The following is an 18,166-nucleotide window of genomic DNA, read 5'->3' on the forward strand; positions in this document are numbered from 1 at the left end:
TAAATATGAAAGAAATCAATATTAAAAATAACATAAATATATTTGAAAACGGTATAAAAAACATTTCAATTGCACCATTATCACTTTTTTCTCTTACGTTTTAATGTTTACAAGTGCACAATGAGTGTTCCATCTTGAACCGTTTATTGGAATGAAACAGATTATAAATTTTCTAAAATGCAAATTTAACTATTAAAAATATATCCCTGTAATAGCGAAACTTGGACAAGGTCAAACCGGGATACAGTAGAACCCGTTTAGTACAGTCAACTGTAAAAATATGGGTGCACAAATCATCTCAAAAATATGGCCCATAGCTCTTATGTCAGCGAATTAAGAACTATGGGACATATTTTTGAATAAGTTGGCTACACCCATATTTTTACAGTTGACTGTACCTTTCTCGCGTGATATTCAATTTTTTACACTGGTCCCTGCAACATGCTGTCATACATTTTTTCCATAGTAAGAATCTTCTTAAGCGGGTTTTACTGTATATTCATATCAGCAAGCCATTCCGAAATCCTGGAAGAAACTCAGTATTTTCAGGAACTTATGTTGGTGGAGCAGATCGTCCCAGAACGCCATTCTGTCCCTGAACGGGTTCCTTCCTTTGGTAAGTTCAGATCCGATATTTAAATAATTCAACTTATTTGCGTCATCTACTGGGTCCCATTTAATCTGTAGAAGCGGATCATTTTCGTCGGGTGTTGGGTTTCTGAAAAAAAAAGAAAAGGATGAAGTTATACTCTGGCTAACCCACTTTTGTCAGTAGAAAAAGGCGCGAAATTCAAATTTTCTTTGAGCGGACAACCCTAATCGCGCCTACATTTTCTAAATTTGCCGCCTTTTTCTACTGACGTTACAAATTTTAGCCAGACAATTTTGAGGGATTTTAATTGCCGCGAGCTACAAGTTCATAAATCCATAAACAAGATATTGGTCCAGATTTATTTAAAACGAAGGACGACATCGGACGCGAAATATTAGTTTAAATTTACTAATTCATTAGATATCATACAGCTGGGTTCTCACAGCTATACTCGAATGAAATGTCGCCTGCGGTATTTCCGGACCAATACGTCCTTCAAACCTTCAAGAAAAGAGCGTACTCCCATCAAAAATGTCGCCTGCGGTATTTCCGGACCAATACCACCTTCTAACCTTCAAAAAAAGAGTGTACTGCCATCAAAAATGTCGCCAAAGCACTTCCAACCCCTCTGGTTTTGCGGGTGTCCATGGGCGACGGTATTCGCGTACCATCAGGCGATGATACAAACAAGCAGGCGATTCGTCTACTTGTTTGCCTCATATATCATAAAAAATTAGATATGTCAATCGTAAATACTATTACATCAATATAATCATGAATTACATACATACCCATATTTGGCAAAGTTGGTCCACATTTTGATAACTCTGCGTCTAGTTGTAACAGAGTCGCGACTGCCCTTGCAAGGTGGCGATCCCGGGATTGCAATACGGAATATAAAAGGTATCTCTGCATGATGTCCAACACAGTTAAATAATTCCAAATCCTTTGGCAATCTCCATTCTCCGGCGTGGGTTAAGATATAGTAATATATTGGACATTCTGGTGCAAAGGTTGTGTGCAGTTGGACAGTTTTGGTTACGTGATATATAAAAAAGAAGTCACTGATAAGTTGTATATATTGGTCTTTACTATCCTCATTCATAAAATCTTCACCACCTGAATAAAACTTCAAAATCTTTTGCCCTATCACCTGGTCCAAATTATCTTCTACTGCTATTGGTTTTGGGACCATATGTCTCACATTTTCATTTATCTTTTTGTAGTCATAATAATTGACACCTATAAAGCGTACAAACTCCCCTTCTTTACTATTACTTCCAATTATAAATGGCACTTTATTGAAATTTCCAGATTTAACAATTAATGTTGGGCTTCTCGTAAGAAACGCGGGTTGGCCCTCAAACTCTTGTTCAATGCAGGGCTTAAAGACTGAGTCCACAAAATTACCTTCAAATCGCGCTATTCGTTCTTGGACCATGTCCATCCAGGCAGATGTAAGATCATCTTTTGAGCACTTTTTTAAGTTCTCTATGATTGTCACCATGCAGCTGGTTTGTAAGCCTAACTTCATGGCCAGTTCTGTTACTACAGCGGTTGGGTTCCTATCTATAGACCAATTGTTTAATGCTGTGGCACTTTGAATAATGGCTTTGTGGAATAGCCCAGTTGCCATTGGTGAAAGCATCATAAAATGCACCATTGAGCCACCTGAACATGAACCAAATATAGTGACATTCTTTGGATCTCCTCCAAAGGTATGTATATTTCTTTGAACCCATTTCAGACCTAATACTAAGTCTTTCAGTCCGTTGTTACCTGGTGCAGATATGTCATTGATAGACAAGAAGCCAAATGGCCCCAACCTTCCATTGCAAATCACATAGACAACATCGTGATTTGTTATTAAAGATGCATCATAAATCTCTTCTACACGATATCCAAATCCATAACTGGGCATAAAAAACATGACGGGCATGGGCTTGTTAGGTTTGATGTTGGGACTGATGACCTCGAGATAAAGACAGTCCTCTGTACCAATCATTTTTCGTTCCCGGCCAACACATACTGGCATAGGTGAATTCATGGTGCAGTCAAGTTCTTCAGCCCATGGAGCAATAGGTTGAGGTGGCTAAAATTAATGAAATATAAGCACAACATGAAATTGGCAAACATAATTATAAAATGAACAATCTATCTTTGACTTCACCTTGAAGGAAATTTTATCCTATAAATTATGTGTACCTATATTGATTTAAACATTTCACATAAGCACTTGTATGTGTACATCTGTACTTAACAGATGTAATGTATAATTATTTTCCTTTGTATTTTCACGAAAACATACAAACATGTCTTGCTATGTCAGTACTGAGGTTGACTGAAGTAGCATGCACAAATGATTCCGAGAAAATACGAAAGAAAACAATTATGCACTACATCTGTACCTTTATGACTAGGTAAATGTAGTTCAAGAATATGTATTAAAAATAAAGCAATGAAATAATAATTATGAAATATGTACATACCATAAATCGTAAAGGGCCAATAGGAGGCCTGGCAAAAGGTATGCTCTTGAATTTGTAGTAAGTTCCCTCATCATTTCTGTCAATATAACCGCATATAGGCCCCTCTCTTGTTTGTACTACACAGGTGGAATGACCGGACTGTGTATCTTCTGAGGCAGGATGCATTACTCCAAATCTATGGAACAGTGCAATCGATACTTGGATGTAGCGATCATACAATAGTCGGCTGTGATTTTAAAGATAACATTAAGTAAGTACCAATGCATGTAAATTATATATAGATGTTTCATCATCATATGTGTTTTTCTCATAGTTAAGTACTACTCTGTTTTCAAGGTTATGGTATAATTTTTTCTTACCTTATTAATTAATTTTACGATAATATGTAACTACGAATTCTCCGAGGGTAATTACTCAATTAGATTTCCGTAGTGTTTACTTCCATCGAATAGTTGAGGGTATACTAAAATTAAATCACAATTTTTATCACTATTAATCTCAAATCCGGTTTGGATAAATCTGAGATGTTTACAAGCACGAGGACGTGGTACCTATCTGTCAGTTAATTAAAGAATAATTGATTATAATTCAACACAATCTCGTATGATTGTTGATATCGGGTCACTAACTTAACTGTCAATGTCAAAACTGCTGATAGCTGACTGACGTAGCTGACGTAAATGGGGATGTTCTAAAATCTAAAATTGTTCACAGGCGAAATGACATATATAGTGTGTACCTACCAAAGAATATAATACTCACTACTATAGATGGTCAAGCAAATCTTGTCAGTAGAAAAAGGCGTGAAATCCAAATTTTCTATGAGAAGATATCCCTTCGCGCCTACATTTTTCAAATTTGCCGCCTTTTTGTACTGACAAGATCTGCTTGACCAACTATATTTCTAAAAGGCTAAATCAATAGAGAGACCACTGCGACATTAATATCTTTAAGGCAACAAAATAGTTATTTACAGTAGGTACATATGGTGCTAGTGCGTAAAATAGCACTTTTCGTGCGTATATCAAAAGCTAAAGGGCCATATGTACTGTAAAACGTTGTACGATACACGTGCGAATAGGTAATTTGCAACCCGTGTCGATTTAAAACACTTTTCCGCACTTGTATCGTAAATAACTATTTTGTAATGATTAAAGTATAATACAAGAATATTTTGATTACCCTAAAAAAATACTTAATCAATAAAAAATACCCTAAAAATCACTTGTAATAATTAGTTTTGGACACATTTCGTCAGATGTTATATAGATTATAAATGTAGAATTATGCGCGTGCGATAGAGATAGGAACAGACGGGTCAATGTACGAAATTATTAAATTTGTGCTAAGCGTCCTTACTTTAGGTACCGAGATTTATTTAAAACTTTTTAAATGGCAAAATAAATGTACATCTCTTTTCACATCACCTATTCGAAAAAGGGCTTTTTCTTCCCCGCTAGGAGGGATCAAAGTGGCACTTTTCTTCCCTGCTAGGAGGGATATGCGCAAAATCAAAGTTGTACTTTTCTTTTCTAGGACACGATTTTTAGGGTTCCGTACCCAAAGGGTAAAACGGGACCCTATTACCAAAAATAATAGATAGTATAGAGGGGTCCTGTCATTGTAAATTTTGTAGTCACTGTAAATTTACTGCCATCTATCGACACACGACTAAAACTCAAAATGAAAACGTATAAAGTTATCAAAAAATGTATATATATGGATAAATAATTTTATAATTTTTATATCATTTTGATCCATGTTCATTCACTGATATCTATGTGTTAAAATTGTTAAATATGAAACGGTGTCGTCACGCCATCTAGCCGAGGATAGGCTAAAGGTGTGTGCGCCACCTATTCGAGAATGACTTTTACTTGAATTCCGAGGCACGTTTTTTCCTTAGACTTTATTCGTCTTATACGAAGTTACATATGTCTTTGCTATTACTAAGACTCCGCTGTCCGTCCGTCCGTCCGTCTCTCACCAGGCTGTATCTCACGAACCGTGATAGCTAGAGAGTTGAAATTTTCATAGATGATGTATTTTTGTTGCCGCTATAACAACAAATACTAAAAACAGAATAAAATAAAGATTTAAGTGGGGCTCCCATACAACGAACGTGATTTTTGACCGAAGTTACGCAACGTCGGGCGGGGTCAATACTTGGATGGGTGACCGTTTTCTTTTTGCCGTTTTTTGCATTATGGTACGGAACCCTTCGTGCGCGAATCCGACTCGCACTTGCCCGGTTTTCTTTCTTGCATACTATTTTTTTTGGTCAAATACCTAATACATATTTTGGAACATAGTTGATGTGTTTTTATTTCCTTATACATTATATTATGTGATGTGAAAAGCAGTATGTGTCACACGGTATCAAAATTATTTCGTCTTGGGCGTTAACACTTGAATCCCTCATTACGCTCAGGATTCTACTTTATTCTATTGTAGAATCCATCGCTTCATTCAGGATTCAATGTACGCCTTGACGGAAATATATCATTTTGATCCCTTGTAACACAAACTACTATAATATTGTCAGACGTTACTTTTATTTATTCGTCGTGTCAGAGGGCCCTTCGAGTGATAGAGAGGCAGATAACGAAATTTCGATTTTAGTGGTAGGCCCTCTGAGAGAGGTAGATATCGCAGAGGGGGCAGGTGTGCCCCGGGTGCCGCCTAAGAGGGGCGCCAAAAACTAGCAAAAGGCTACCCCTCCGGCTTGCCAAAGATGCAGAGGAAAACTTTTGTCAGCGGTATTTATAGGTACCACCACTGTGAAATGTTGATGGTAGTCTGCTCCACAAAAGAGAAAGCAAAAGAGAGATCTTCTAGTCGCTGCCATTGACATATCTAGGACGGGCCTTACGGGCACTAAGAATGGGGCCAATACAGCGGTGTCACGCACTAGTGGGGTCAATATAAAGAAGTTACATGAATTGGCGAAGCTGACGGCTTCCGATGACGTCCACAGCCGTCTGTGGCGGTCAATGGGTTAAATAAGTTACGCACATGAATTCCAGCCAAGCGCGCAGTCTAACGCTCAAATATAATTATGTCAATGGTCGATGCACAGTTTCTGCAAACTCGTTGCTAAGAGAGGAAAGGAAATAGCATTCTATCTTTCTTTGTCTCTGTCAGCAGAGTGTCCAGCAGAGTGACAGGATTGATATAATAATGCCTTTAGCCTGCGTTTTTACTTGTTCTACTGCGCAAATCGCGTTGGTTACTAGCGTGGGACTTGGTACTTGCTCCAATCACTGAACCCGATTATTTCGGAGACAACGGCGCACCAAGGGGGTGCGAGATAACAAGCCACAAGGGCTAGAGGGGGCGCGGGTACCCCTCTCAACAAAACAAAGAGAACAATACTAAACAAGAAGATCCAGGTAGGTACCTGCGTAGTGCGGTACCTAGTCGCCATCAGATATATCGGAGCGGCCAAGGTCCTAAATATCTGAACATGCACTTTAATCTCATATAAAAGAGGCTTTATTCAAATATTAGTGAACACCTTGGCTGCTCCCATATATCTGATGGCTACTGTATAGTTCTGAATCTTATCGTGCTAGGGTTGAAGTTTACCTCCTTTGAGCGCTAGTAACGGCAATGCCATCGCTACTTCTATGAGATCTCAATTGACATTTATCTTGATCGACCCCGAGAATTGGCACACACATTCAAATTCCGGCGACATTAAAGAGAGATAGAGCTTGCGCTAGGGATTAGCTCGCAAAAGCAATATATTTGAGGGTTTTACAAACGGGTGTGAAGGTAACGGTCTCACATTGAGGTCGGTACATTTGCGGCTTCCCCTTCATTTGTTTGCGCATATGGCGGTGCGTGGGCGAACCTTAGCTACTGCGGAATCATACGGACCATTATTTTACCTCACATATTAATAAAATGGGCACGTGTAAAAATTGGTTAACCGAATCAGCTGTTTGATATTTGTATTTCTTTTGAACTGGACTTAGCTCAATGATTTAAATTGACGACAAGTATTTTCGCGGTGTTATCGACAAGGCCAAGGTGTTCTCAAAAATATCTGAAGAAACCCTCTATTATCGACGTTTTAATGCATATTCAGAAATTTTTGAGTATCTTGACAGCTCCAATACATCAGATGGCGACTGTCCAATTACGTTTTGTGCCGCGGAATTTAATAACTGATATTTTTTTCCTTTGGTACTAAATGTTGTAAATAACTATAAGCAAAATTAATTTACCTTTTTTGTGAATAACTCAGTTTTAACTTAAAGTAATTATTTTCAGTGACATGAGATTAAATTACACTTAGATTCGTTTTTATGACGCGTGTGACTGAACTTTAAACCGACTTTGAATGAGGAGGATGATTTTACTTAAAAATACATATTTTTAATTGACTTGCAAAGTTTATTTCTGCAATGGCCAATTCCAAGTAGGCGCTGGTGGCCTAGCGGTAAGAGCGTGCGACTTTCAATCCGGAGGTCGCGGGTTCAAACCCCGGCTCGTACCAATGAGTTTTTCCGAATAACTTATGTACGAAATATCATTTGATATTCACCAGTTGCTTTTCGGTGAAGGAAAACATTCTGAGGAAATCGGACTAATCCCAATAAGGCCTAGTTTCCGCTCTGGGTTGGAAGGTTAGATGGCAGTCGCTTTCGTAAAAACTAGTGCCTACGTCAAATCATGGGATTAGTTGTCAAGCGGACGCCAGGCTCCCATGAGCCGTGGCAAAATGCCGGGATAACGCGAGGAAGAAGAAGAAGGCCAATGCCAAGTAGGTACCTAGGTATATAGATAGATACGTGTGTTTGGGCCTAAATACTAAGTTCCGACGTGAATCGTAAGAACCGATACCTGTAGGTAGGTAGTAAATTAGCTGTTCACTTACCGTATAAGATCTTTGAGACCCATTTTGAGTACGAAGGTCGCTGAGGTCCTTTGTAATAAGATTATAAATAAGTCGCAACGGCCTGATTCTATGTCGGTCCCGGTACCGATAATCTGCACGGAACCATAACTATACTATACTACGCTTTCCACAGAACTAACTGGCTAATGAGCTCATAATGCTATCTCCTTTAACCTTGTTAAGAGCAAGCAAGAGTGAAAGAGATGGCATGATTAGTTTGCGGCAAGGGAGACCTCTCCCAGATCTCACGACCTTGCTCTTGCTCTAGCAATGTTTTGGAAATCAGTTGCAAAATTCAGTATGTAATGATAACTTAAAAATACAGTTACAATATAACTGTATTGGCTATGGTTGATTTCTAGAATATGCCATTGCCATTATGCAGTCATTTGTTTTGTAGGTACAGTCTCCACACGGGATTGTTATGCCATTTAGGGTTCTTGCTAAATTGGATATTCTATAGCGTAAGTATTGAATAAACAATTTAGCTAGGATCCTAAATGGCGCAACAATCTCGGAGCTTGATGGTACATTTTTCTATGATGTAGGGTAGACTGATAGTTTGGGCTGTATTACGGTAGATATAGATACCTACCACAAAACATAAGTATGGTGTCGTAAAGCGTCGTGTAGTTTTGCTGTTAAAATTCGTAGACACTATTTCTCTAGACTTTACAATCTACTACTTTAGTGTGCTCGAGAAACTGAAAACGGTGAAAAATAGCGATACTAATCCTAAAAATATGTGTGATACCTCATTAGATTCGTCATGATGTCTAGAAAAATGTATTCGAAGCGTGTATTAGCACACAAAAAATATCAAAAAATTATAAACAAAAAAAGGGGGAAAAAAGTAGATATTTTTTATTTCCCCAATATCTCAAAAAGCATTAATATTTACGAAACCAAAATTAATATTATAAAAGAGGAGAATATTTCCAATAAAACATTCTATACATGCAGAACCGTATCTCCATTATTTATACTTTTTATTCAACGCTGAACACAGCCCTCCGCGCCTCATTTTCGGGAAACGCGCGCGGCGTGAAAAAGCGGGTACGTAACATTAAATATAATTTTAAAGGTATTAAATATTCGTTGAATTTTTTTTAATTATGGTGTATTTAGAACATGTCAACAAATGTACTACTTGCAGAAATTTACCTTAAAGTTATTTTTTCAAAAAGTTAGGCAATTTTTAACTAACAAAATTATCTCGAACTACCTTCTTTATTGAAAACGATAAAAAATGTATAAATAACTATCGTAAATTTTGCCGCTTTCTAGAGCTCTTCTCATATACATGCTTAATAAGAACAAATTATAAAAGATTCAATAAAGTTAATACTTTGCTTAAAATAAGTTTTAGAATAACATAAAAATTTAACAAAAAACGAAAAATCAAGGTAAAATTGTAAAATATAAAACAATATTATAACCAACCTAAAATTTTTTTCAGAACTTTTATAACGTGACCTAAGCATGTTGTATAGATGGTCAAGCAAATCTTGTCAGTAGAAAAAGGCGCCAAAATCAAATTTTCTATGAGACGACATCCCTTCGCGCCTACATTTTTCAAATTTGCCGCCTTTTTCTACTGACAAGATCTGCTTGACCAAGTATATATGAGAAGGGCTCCAGAAAGCGACAAAATTTTACGATAGTTATTGATACATTTTTTATCGTTTTTAATAAAGAAGGTAGTTCGAGAAAATTTGGTTACCTAATAAAAAATTGCCTAATTTGTTGAAAAAATTACTTTAAGATAAATTTCTACAAGTAGTACATTTGTTGACATGTTTTAAATACACCATAATTTTTTAAAATTTTTCTATGAATATTTAATTTTTTTTTTAATGTAATAATTTTTATTATAACAAAACTTAAATATAAATATAAACTAAATAATAAAAACAAACAAAAATTAATTAAAGTAATAACTAAATATTTAATACGTTTAAAATTATATTTAATGTTAAGTACTCGATTTTTCACGCCGCGTGCGTTTTCCGAAAATGAGGCGCGGAGGGCTGTGTTCAGAGTTGAATAAAAAGTATAAATAATGGAGATACGGTTCTGCAAGTATAGACTGTTTTATTGGAAATATCCTCCTCTTTTATAATATTAATTTTGGCTTCTTAAATATTAATACTTTTTGAGATATTGGGGAAATAAAAAGATCTACTTTTTTCCCCCTTTTTTTGTTTATAACTTTTGATATTTTTTGTGTGCTAATACACGCTTCGAATACATTTTTCTAGGTATCATGACGAATCTAATGAGGTATCACACGTATTTTTAGGATTAGTATCTCTATTTTTCACCGTTTTCAGTTTCTCGAGTACACTATTATACAATCTCTCTTTGGTAGTAATAAATCAAAACGACATAGGTATACTTACCTAAAATTCACAGAGTCCATTTTTCAAGTGACTTTCAATTCCGTTCCTCCACGTGCGGCACATCCTATTTGAATGGCCGGGACTGATCTGTGATACCTTCCCTTTTCGAAACCATCCGACAGTGCTTAATACTGTCCCAATAAATAGATGTTTAAAAACTTTTCTTTAAAGGAACTCGATCTAAATGTCATGTTTTCTTTAGTTTTTGTATGATGTTAAAAAAGTCTAGGACCGCGAGGCCGATTCGCATGTAGTAAATCAACGTTTAAGTGTTACTCATTCTCATTACCATGGCTACATTCCCCAGGACAATTCTTAAACTCCTGATTTTAGGTAGGTACGGTAGATACCTACATATTTAAATTTACCGAACAATCCAAACGCGTGCACGGACGGAGTGCAGCCGCTGCGAGCACTCGAGCCTGAGGAAGGATCCCCGACGGACCCGAAACATGTCGCCAATAGCGACTAAACATACAAGTGAGTGTAACAGTTGTGATCTAAATATCATAATCCAAACACGTGTTTTTCGGTAGTTCTAAACAATTTCCGTACTATTACTTACCTACTCCGTCTGCTCGTAACGATCTCGTACATGCTCGTACTTACGTATACTTAGGTACCTATTCTAAGTTTATGCAGTTGAGTTGGTAAATAAATAGGATCCTACACAATTGATTAACCAGAAAATGTAATGAGAAGAAAGATGATCTCGGTTTTATGACACGAAAATCAAATGAGAAATGGCGCGACTTAAGTCGCACGGGGTCGTAAAACGGGGTGGAATTCTGAAAAATCATCATCGGTTAGGTTCAGATGTTATCGCCACGACGATATAAAAGGTGAGAAGCGAGGAAGTGGGGTCGCAGGGAGGAAATTGTCATTTTTCCCGCGGCCCGCGCTAGATGGAGGTTTGCATTTTGAAATGACGTTTGAAATAAATTTCCGCCGCCGCCTGCGTCGCCGGGGCGTTCGATTGGAAAATTGGCCCGATAATAATTAATTCCTTCAAACCGCATCCGCTTTCCGAGGCGTTAACCAGCTAGGTGCTAGCCCTGTTTATTTCCGTTCATTATGTTCTGATATTTTACATCGTGCGGTGACGATTTAGAGCATTTGCAGACAATATCCGGCGGGGATGGAATACGATTGAAACAATAAACAAATAATATTTGTTGACATAAAGTTGATATGTACCTACATACCTAATAGTATTTTTTTTCAGTAAGTATTTTATTTATATAACTAGGTACTACTGTACTTTAGGTTAAAAACTATATGCAAATAATTTCAAGTTTAAGTAGATTTTGAGTTATAGTGTTTAAGGACTAAATTACACAATTTTGAACACGTTTCCTGCTTAATCCATGTAATTGTGCATTATTTCTATATTAATTATATTTGTATCTTCCTATTCACTTAGGCTTTTCTCTGAAAGCAGGTACGAGTCTGATTAATAGCGTCTAATTGCTACCATCCTCCACCGGCAACAGTTAGACAGACAGACAGTATTTTCTGAGGATGAATGTTTGCGTCAAAAAAGTTGGCATCTTTGATTAAAAAAATAACCTCCACGCGAATCCTCGATATCCTTACGCAATACCTCTCTATTTTTCCAGTCCTACCTCTGGACATCTTGTACATTTCCGAACCGGGCAAGAGAGACTGCGACTAATTACCGGTCGAGGACGAGCCGCGTGCGATTGGCAGCAATGGCAGCTAGGGCCATGCGTGCACGACAGCCAGTTTCGCTAATTAATATTGGCTTTGATATTGACCGCAGGCGACAAAAGATGGAAACAATACTTACGACGAAAAAGTAACACTTTACTTTAATTAAGTAATGGTTTTCACAAAAAAAGGATAATGAATAATGACGAATGATTTTCTAAGACAGTGTACCTAGACATTAGTAATAGTACATTAGTAATAGTAATTAGTGTTTAAGGCTGTAGGGGAGACCGAGGTGAGTTGTGACAGAGGAGAGTTGTGACATCGTTCATTTTTTGTCATCGTTCAATCTATTAACTAAAAACAAGGTCGCAATAGCGCGCGTTTGTTAGTTCAAGTTCCGAGTTAACAAACGCACACTGTTGCGAGCTCGCTAACAGTCATTAGATTAAAAAAAAAACCAGTCAAGTGCGAGTCGAACTCGCGTCCCAAGGGTTCCGTACTGCACACATTTTCGAACGAGAGAGCAAAGCGAAGTTCTTAAGTACATTCAACTGTTCATTCAATTGTTCCGCACACGGCTGGCTAGGGGCACGCCCTGGCTTTTCCGTGTTTTTTAACTGACCAATCAGATGATAGTTACGCAATATATTTTTTTAATTTTGTTCAAGTATTGTGTTAAGCATAGTGCCTACATTTTTTTTTGCATTGGTTAGGCGTATCTCTGTTATTTCAAGATAACAGGGCTATAACCGTGAAAATCGAAGTTCGCAAGTTGCTGGCATTTCTCTCTGTCACTTCAATTACGGTTTCATTGGAGTAAAAGAGAAATCTCCGCAATTTGCGAACTTCGGTGTTCGCGGTAGACCCTCTGATATACGGCAGTTCAGCCTTCTCATTTAGCTACTCGTACTTAAACCAATTTTTTGTTCTGTTTGAGCACTAACCTTCTACAGCTCATCCTTCGACCTTACGTGGAGGCGCACCTCTCTCGGATGATTCAGGCCTTCGGCCCAACGCAGCGCTTGGCCTTCGACCTTCGCACTAGCTGTCCACGCCACGTTTCACGTACACAATTGCGGTTGTGGCCCTGATAGAGCTTATCCGCAATTCTTATTCTTAAGTCCGGCTCACGCTTAGTTGCAGACTTCTTATACGTTTTTCCAGTAATCTATAGGTATCGGGCCCAATCGCTTAACAAAAGATAGAACAAAATCGACGATCTCCTTTGCAGGAAGCATGCACATGTCGGAGGCTCCAGGCCTTCAGGGCCTTCGACCTTCGCATTCAGACACTTGAACTATAATTGTTATGTGTTTGAGCACTAACCTCCCGCAACTCGGCCTTCGGCCGTGCGTTTCAAAAAGTCTCTAGGAGACGCTTCGGGCCTTCGGCCCTAAGCGTAGCTCGGCCTTCGGCCTTCGCTAAAGCTGTCCACACCACGTTTCACGTAAACCGCGTTTTTTTTTCTTAAGTCCGACTCACGCTTGACTGTAGATTTCTAATACGTTTTCCTGTCATCTAGAGGTGAAGAACTATTATGTGTATTTTTTTCAAAATTTTAGACCCAGTAGTATCGGAGTTAAGGGGGGAGGGGGCGGAATGGTATTTTTTTGCCTATTTTCTTAAATAACTTCTAAACTATTTCATATAAAATTATTAAAAAAAAGAGCTTAATTTGAGATCCTCAAATTAAACTCTTTCATTTCATATGTAACACGATATGGTTTGCAAAACTTTATTTTTAAATTTTCTCATATTCCCCCTAAAAGTGCCCCCTATGCTTAAAATTCATTTGTTTTTATTACATGTCCGTCTTTGGGTCACAGACTTCCATATGTGTACCAAATTTTAACTTCATTGGTCCAGTAGTTTTTGAGCAAATAGGCTGTGACAGACGGACAGACAGACGCACGAGTGATCCTATAAGGGTTCCGTTTTTTCCTTTTGAGTTACGGAACCCTAAAAATCGACAATGTCACAACTCTCCTCTGTCAAAACTCACCTCGGTCTCCCCTAATATTTGCATGCCGTCATTTTCGGCTGAATTATGTCGTGCGTGACCTATAAAAACCGGGCAAGTGCGAGTCGGATTCGCGCACGAAGGGTTCCGTACCATAATGAAAAAAAAACGGAAAAAAAACGGTCACCCATCCAAGTACTGACCACGCCCGACGTTGCTTAACTTTGGTCAAAAATCACGTTTGTTGTATGGGAGCCCCATTTAAATCTTTATTTTATTCTGTTTTTAGTATTTGTTGTTATAGCGGCAACAGAAATACATCATCTGTGAAAATTTCAACTGTCTAGCTATCACGGTTCGTGAGATACAGCCTGGTGACAGACAGACGGACGGACGGACGGACGGACGGACGGACAGCGAAGTCTTAGTAATAGGGTCCCGTTTTACCTTTTGGGTACGGAACCCTAATAAAAACTATGTAATATCTGTTAGCTACCATAATTCACGCAAATAAACGATATCTTACCTAGACACGCGGCAGCGTGTCAAGCCAAGTTCAAGCAAAGGAACTGGCTAGCCAGCGCCGAGTGTAATATTACACGAACCACTTGGTGCCACTTTTGACCCTTCTATAACTCAAAACCTCTTTAACGTGAACACATAAAACTACGTGTGTTTAATTATATCCATAAGGACATCTAGAGGCCCAAATTTCATGAAGCTAGCTTAAACGGTTATAAAGATATGAAGGTCAATAAGTCGTAAATTTTAGCACTGACTGACTGACTGACATATAGTACCAAAATCTAACCTACTTCCAGATGACCTAGAAGGGTGAAATTTGGAATCCAGCTCGGTAATTGTGTGTAAGCGTAGGAAAAAATCTAAAAAAAAAAAAAAAAACTGTGAGATCTTAAAGTAGGTTAGATTTAACTTGGCCAGTTTTTATCAGTATTAAAAAAAATCTAATCAAATCTAACCTACTTTAAGATCTCACATTTTTTTGAAATAACAGCAATTGTTATAGGTATCCAATAAAGCAAAGAAATAGAGTTTAATACTTGTTCATAATGTTATTTTGTTCTTAACTTGGCACTCATTTAGATCTCCATTCTTTTTGCGGCGAAGCCCACAGCCAAGCATAATTTTTGTATTGAACTTGGCTCTCCTTTTTTACATTTATGTTTTTGGTAGGATCTTATCTACATTAAGATACAAGTGCGAAAAGTAGGAAATTGAAACACAACGAATGGCGATAAATTGAAACACGACCGAAGGGAGTGTTTTAAATCGACACGGGTTACGAATTACCTTTCCGCACGTATATTGTACGACGTTTTACAGTACATATGGCCCTTTAAATTTTTGACATAGGCACGTAGGTATTGGCCCTAATCCCGCCCTAGGGCGGTAAAGTAGCACCATGCTGCCCCGCATACGTTTCAGCAGTGATCCAACTCTTTTTCTCCTGATGGCGAAAAAGTCATCTGTACGCGCCTCTGCAAACATTTTGGATGCACTGCAATGTTTCGGCATCGGCAGTCGAACAACATTCTGAGGATGTTGTTGTATTGCACGCGAATTGCGTTGTAGGCTCTCTGTGTAAATCTCACCCACAGACTATACGTGTGTGTATAGGTAGATAGAGAAGAATTATAAATTACGATTAGTGTATTATTGGTATTTGGTACTTATATTTGAATTTAGACATATGTCATACATATCTTATGATACCAAAAGTGAATACCTACCTACACCTACAGTCGCCATGATATATCGGAGCGGTTTAGGTGCTCAGAGATAGCAAGAGTGAGTTAAGTCTTTTAGATATAAGGTACAGGCCGTCCGGCATTGGGATATGATTCTGAGAGGTAGGTATTAACTCCAATGTTCAATGGTAATAATAATACTCATTTGCCACTTGCCACAAAAACAGACTATTGCCATAAAAGCGACGTAGCTACCCTATTTATGGCTTCTTTAGGAAAGTTGACCTATGATAGCCCTCTGAAACTAAAATATAGCTAGGTACACTTATCAGCATTATTTCGATTGATATTATCAATTTGATCATTTCATTCACGTTGCTTACTAAACAACACGAGTTCCTTAACTTTGTGGGAACACTCGATTGACATCATGTGTTTTAACAGAAACACAGAATTGTTCTGATAAGAACAGTTGCGATCGACTGACACTCTGCGATTAAACAGAGAAACAGGACGTGCCCTGACAAGGGCAGTTTTATGTTGCTCTGAGAAGAACATTTTACGTCGCCCTGATAAGGGCAGTTTGCGTGCTCTGAGAAGAGCAGTTTTATATTGTCCTGAGAAGGACAGTTTAATATCCGGAGCCTGCAGCATCCTCGTCGATCTCGTCGTGTCTTCCAATCAGCGAGCGCGTAGCAGCGAAGCGAGGCACGGCGATCCGACGACGCGATGTTTACTCCACGGCGGCCGGCGAGCGAAAGGGCTGGCGCCGGCGGCCAACTCAGTTTTATTCCAGCGCGGCACGCGCCGCGCCTGCGCAGTGGCACGCGCGCGCTCTCGCTCTGGCACGCGCCCGCGCACCGTATATCTCCATCTCACTCTATTGTAAATACGTCTCTTTCTTGCTTTTCTCGAATTGTGTATAAATACCGTGAGTTTTGTAAATAAATTATCATTCTTGTACATACCAACAAGTGTTTCACTTCTACTACTACAAACCTTCTGATACACCAATAGCCATAGCTTGCTATAGTGGTGACCACCGACTCTGGACAAGAAGAATCACAATCAAGAAGATGCCTCCCAACGATGAAAAAAAAAGCGACGCCCCGGAAGAAGCCAGCAGCCTCACCAGCCCATCTCCGGCAGCAGCACTTCTATCTCACGATGTGGCGGCGATATCACTCTCCCTGCGCGTCCCACCGTTCTGGCGAGACCAGCCAATACTCTGGTTCTGCAGTTTCGAGGCGGCAACGGCAGAGCTGAAGAGAAGCCAGGCGCAGCTCGCTCAGATGGTTATCGCGCAGCTAGAAAAACAAGATATTCAAAATATCAGCGACCTCATCTACTCCCCGCCCGAAGAGAATTACTACACCGCCATCAAAAACAGACTCATCTCGGTGTACGAGGAGAGCAACAGCGCGCAGACCAAGAAGCTGTTATCCCAAGTCGAGCTCGGGGAGCAGAAACCCAGTCAGCTGTTACGACGGATGAAGACGCTGAACAAGGAGAAGTTTCCTGAGACAACGATACAGATGATGTGGCTTGATCATCTTCCGCCACACGTACGCTCCGTGCTCACCGTCAGCGAAGCGTTCAAAATTAAAACGACGTTAGAGGACCTCGCGCTGCTCGCCGACAAAATGTTGGAGCACACGCCAACATCAGCGTCGCACCAAATCGCCGCAGTTTCTACTGCCGCAGTCTTACCACCTTCGCTACCAACACCTCCACCGTCTACGTCAGCTCTCGACGCACAGTACCTCATCGGCGAGATTAGACGGCTATCGCTCGAAGTCGCCGAGCTCCGTTCGAGACCGCGCGAAAACTATAATCAACGCTACAGCCGCTCACACCGCCGTTTCCCATCGCGCCCACGAAACCAATCGCAAGACCGAAGCCCACGCAGCCGCAGAAGCTCGCCGATGCCGTATTGCCATTACCACCGCCGTTTCGGGATGGACGCTCAGAAATGCGCACAGCCGTGCAGCTTCAAACCGATACCGGCAACACCATCAACAGCGGAAAACTAGACGTAACGCTGGATGCGGCGGAAACCAGCGTTACAACAAGATCTCACCGCCTCTTCGTACGTGACCGAACCAGCAAGCTCGTTTTCTTGGTTGACACGGGAGCCAACATCTCCGTCCTGCCAAGAACACCCGGCACGAAGGCGCAACCCCTACCCTTTCAACTGTACGCCGCCAATAATACAGTTATTCCCACCTACGGCGAGAAGACGCTGGAGCTCGATCTCAACCTACGCAGACCATTCCGGTGGAAGTTCATCATCGCTGCAGTATCGAAGCCAATCATCGGTGCAGACTTCCTGGACTACCACCATATCATAGTCGACATCACCAGGAGGCGACTAATCGACGGCAAAACCCTACTATATACGAACGCACAACTCTGTACCGCAAACATACCTACC

General features: G+C 39.6%; 2 protein-coding genes across 2 annotated transcripts in view; both read right to left on the bottom strand.

The window, feature by feature from the left end:
* Positions 1 to 18,166, bottom strand: part of LOC134792217 (large ribosomal subunit protein eL24) — a 213,061-nt gene that overhangs the window by 23,439 nt on the left and 171,456 nt on the right. The window lies entirely within an intron of this gene.
* Positions 22 to 3,696, bottom strand: LOC134792195 (juvenile hormone esterase-like). Its single transcript, XM_063763437.1, has 4 exons — positions 3,441 to 3,696; positions 3,082 to 3,256; positions 1,384 to 2,684; positions 22 to 718 (listed from the first exon to the last, which is right to left on the bottom strand). The coding sequence occupies exons 2-4, from the start codon at positions 3,244 to 3,246 to the stop codon at positions 505 to 507; spliced, it is 1,680 nt and encodes a 559-aa protein (XP_063619507.1). The 5' UTR covers positions 3,247 to 3,256; positions 3,441 to 3,696; the 3' UTR covers positions 22 to 504.

This window comes from Cydia splendana, chromosome 7, assembly GCF_910591565.1.
Source record: "Cydia splendana chromosome 7, ilCydSple1.2, whole genome shotgun sequence".
NCBI lineage: Eukaryota > Metazoa > Arthropoda > Insecta > Lepidoptera > Tortricidae > Cydia > Cydia splendana.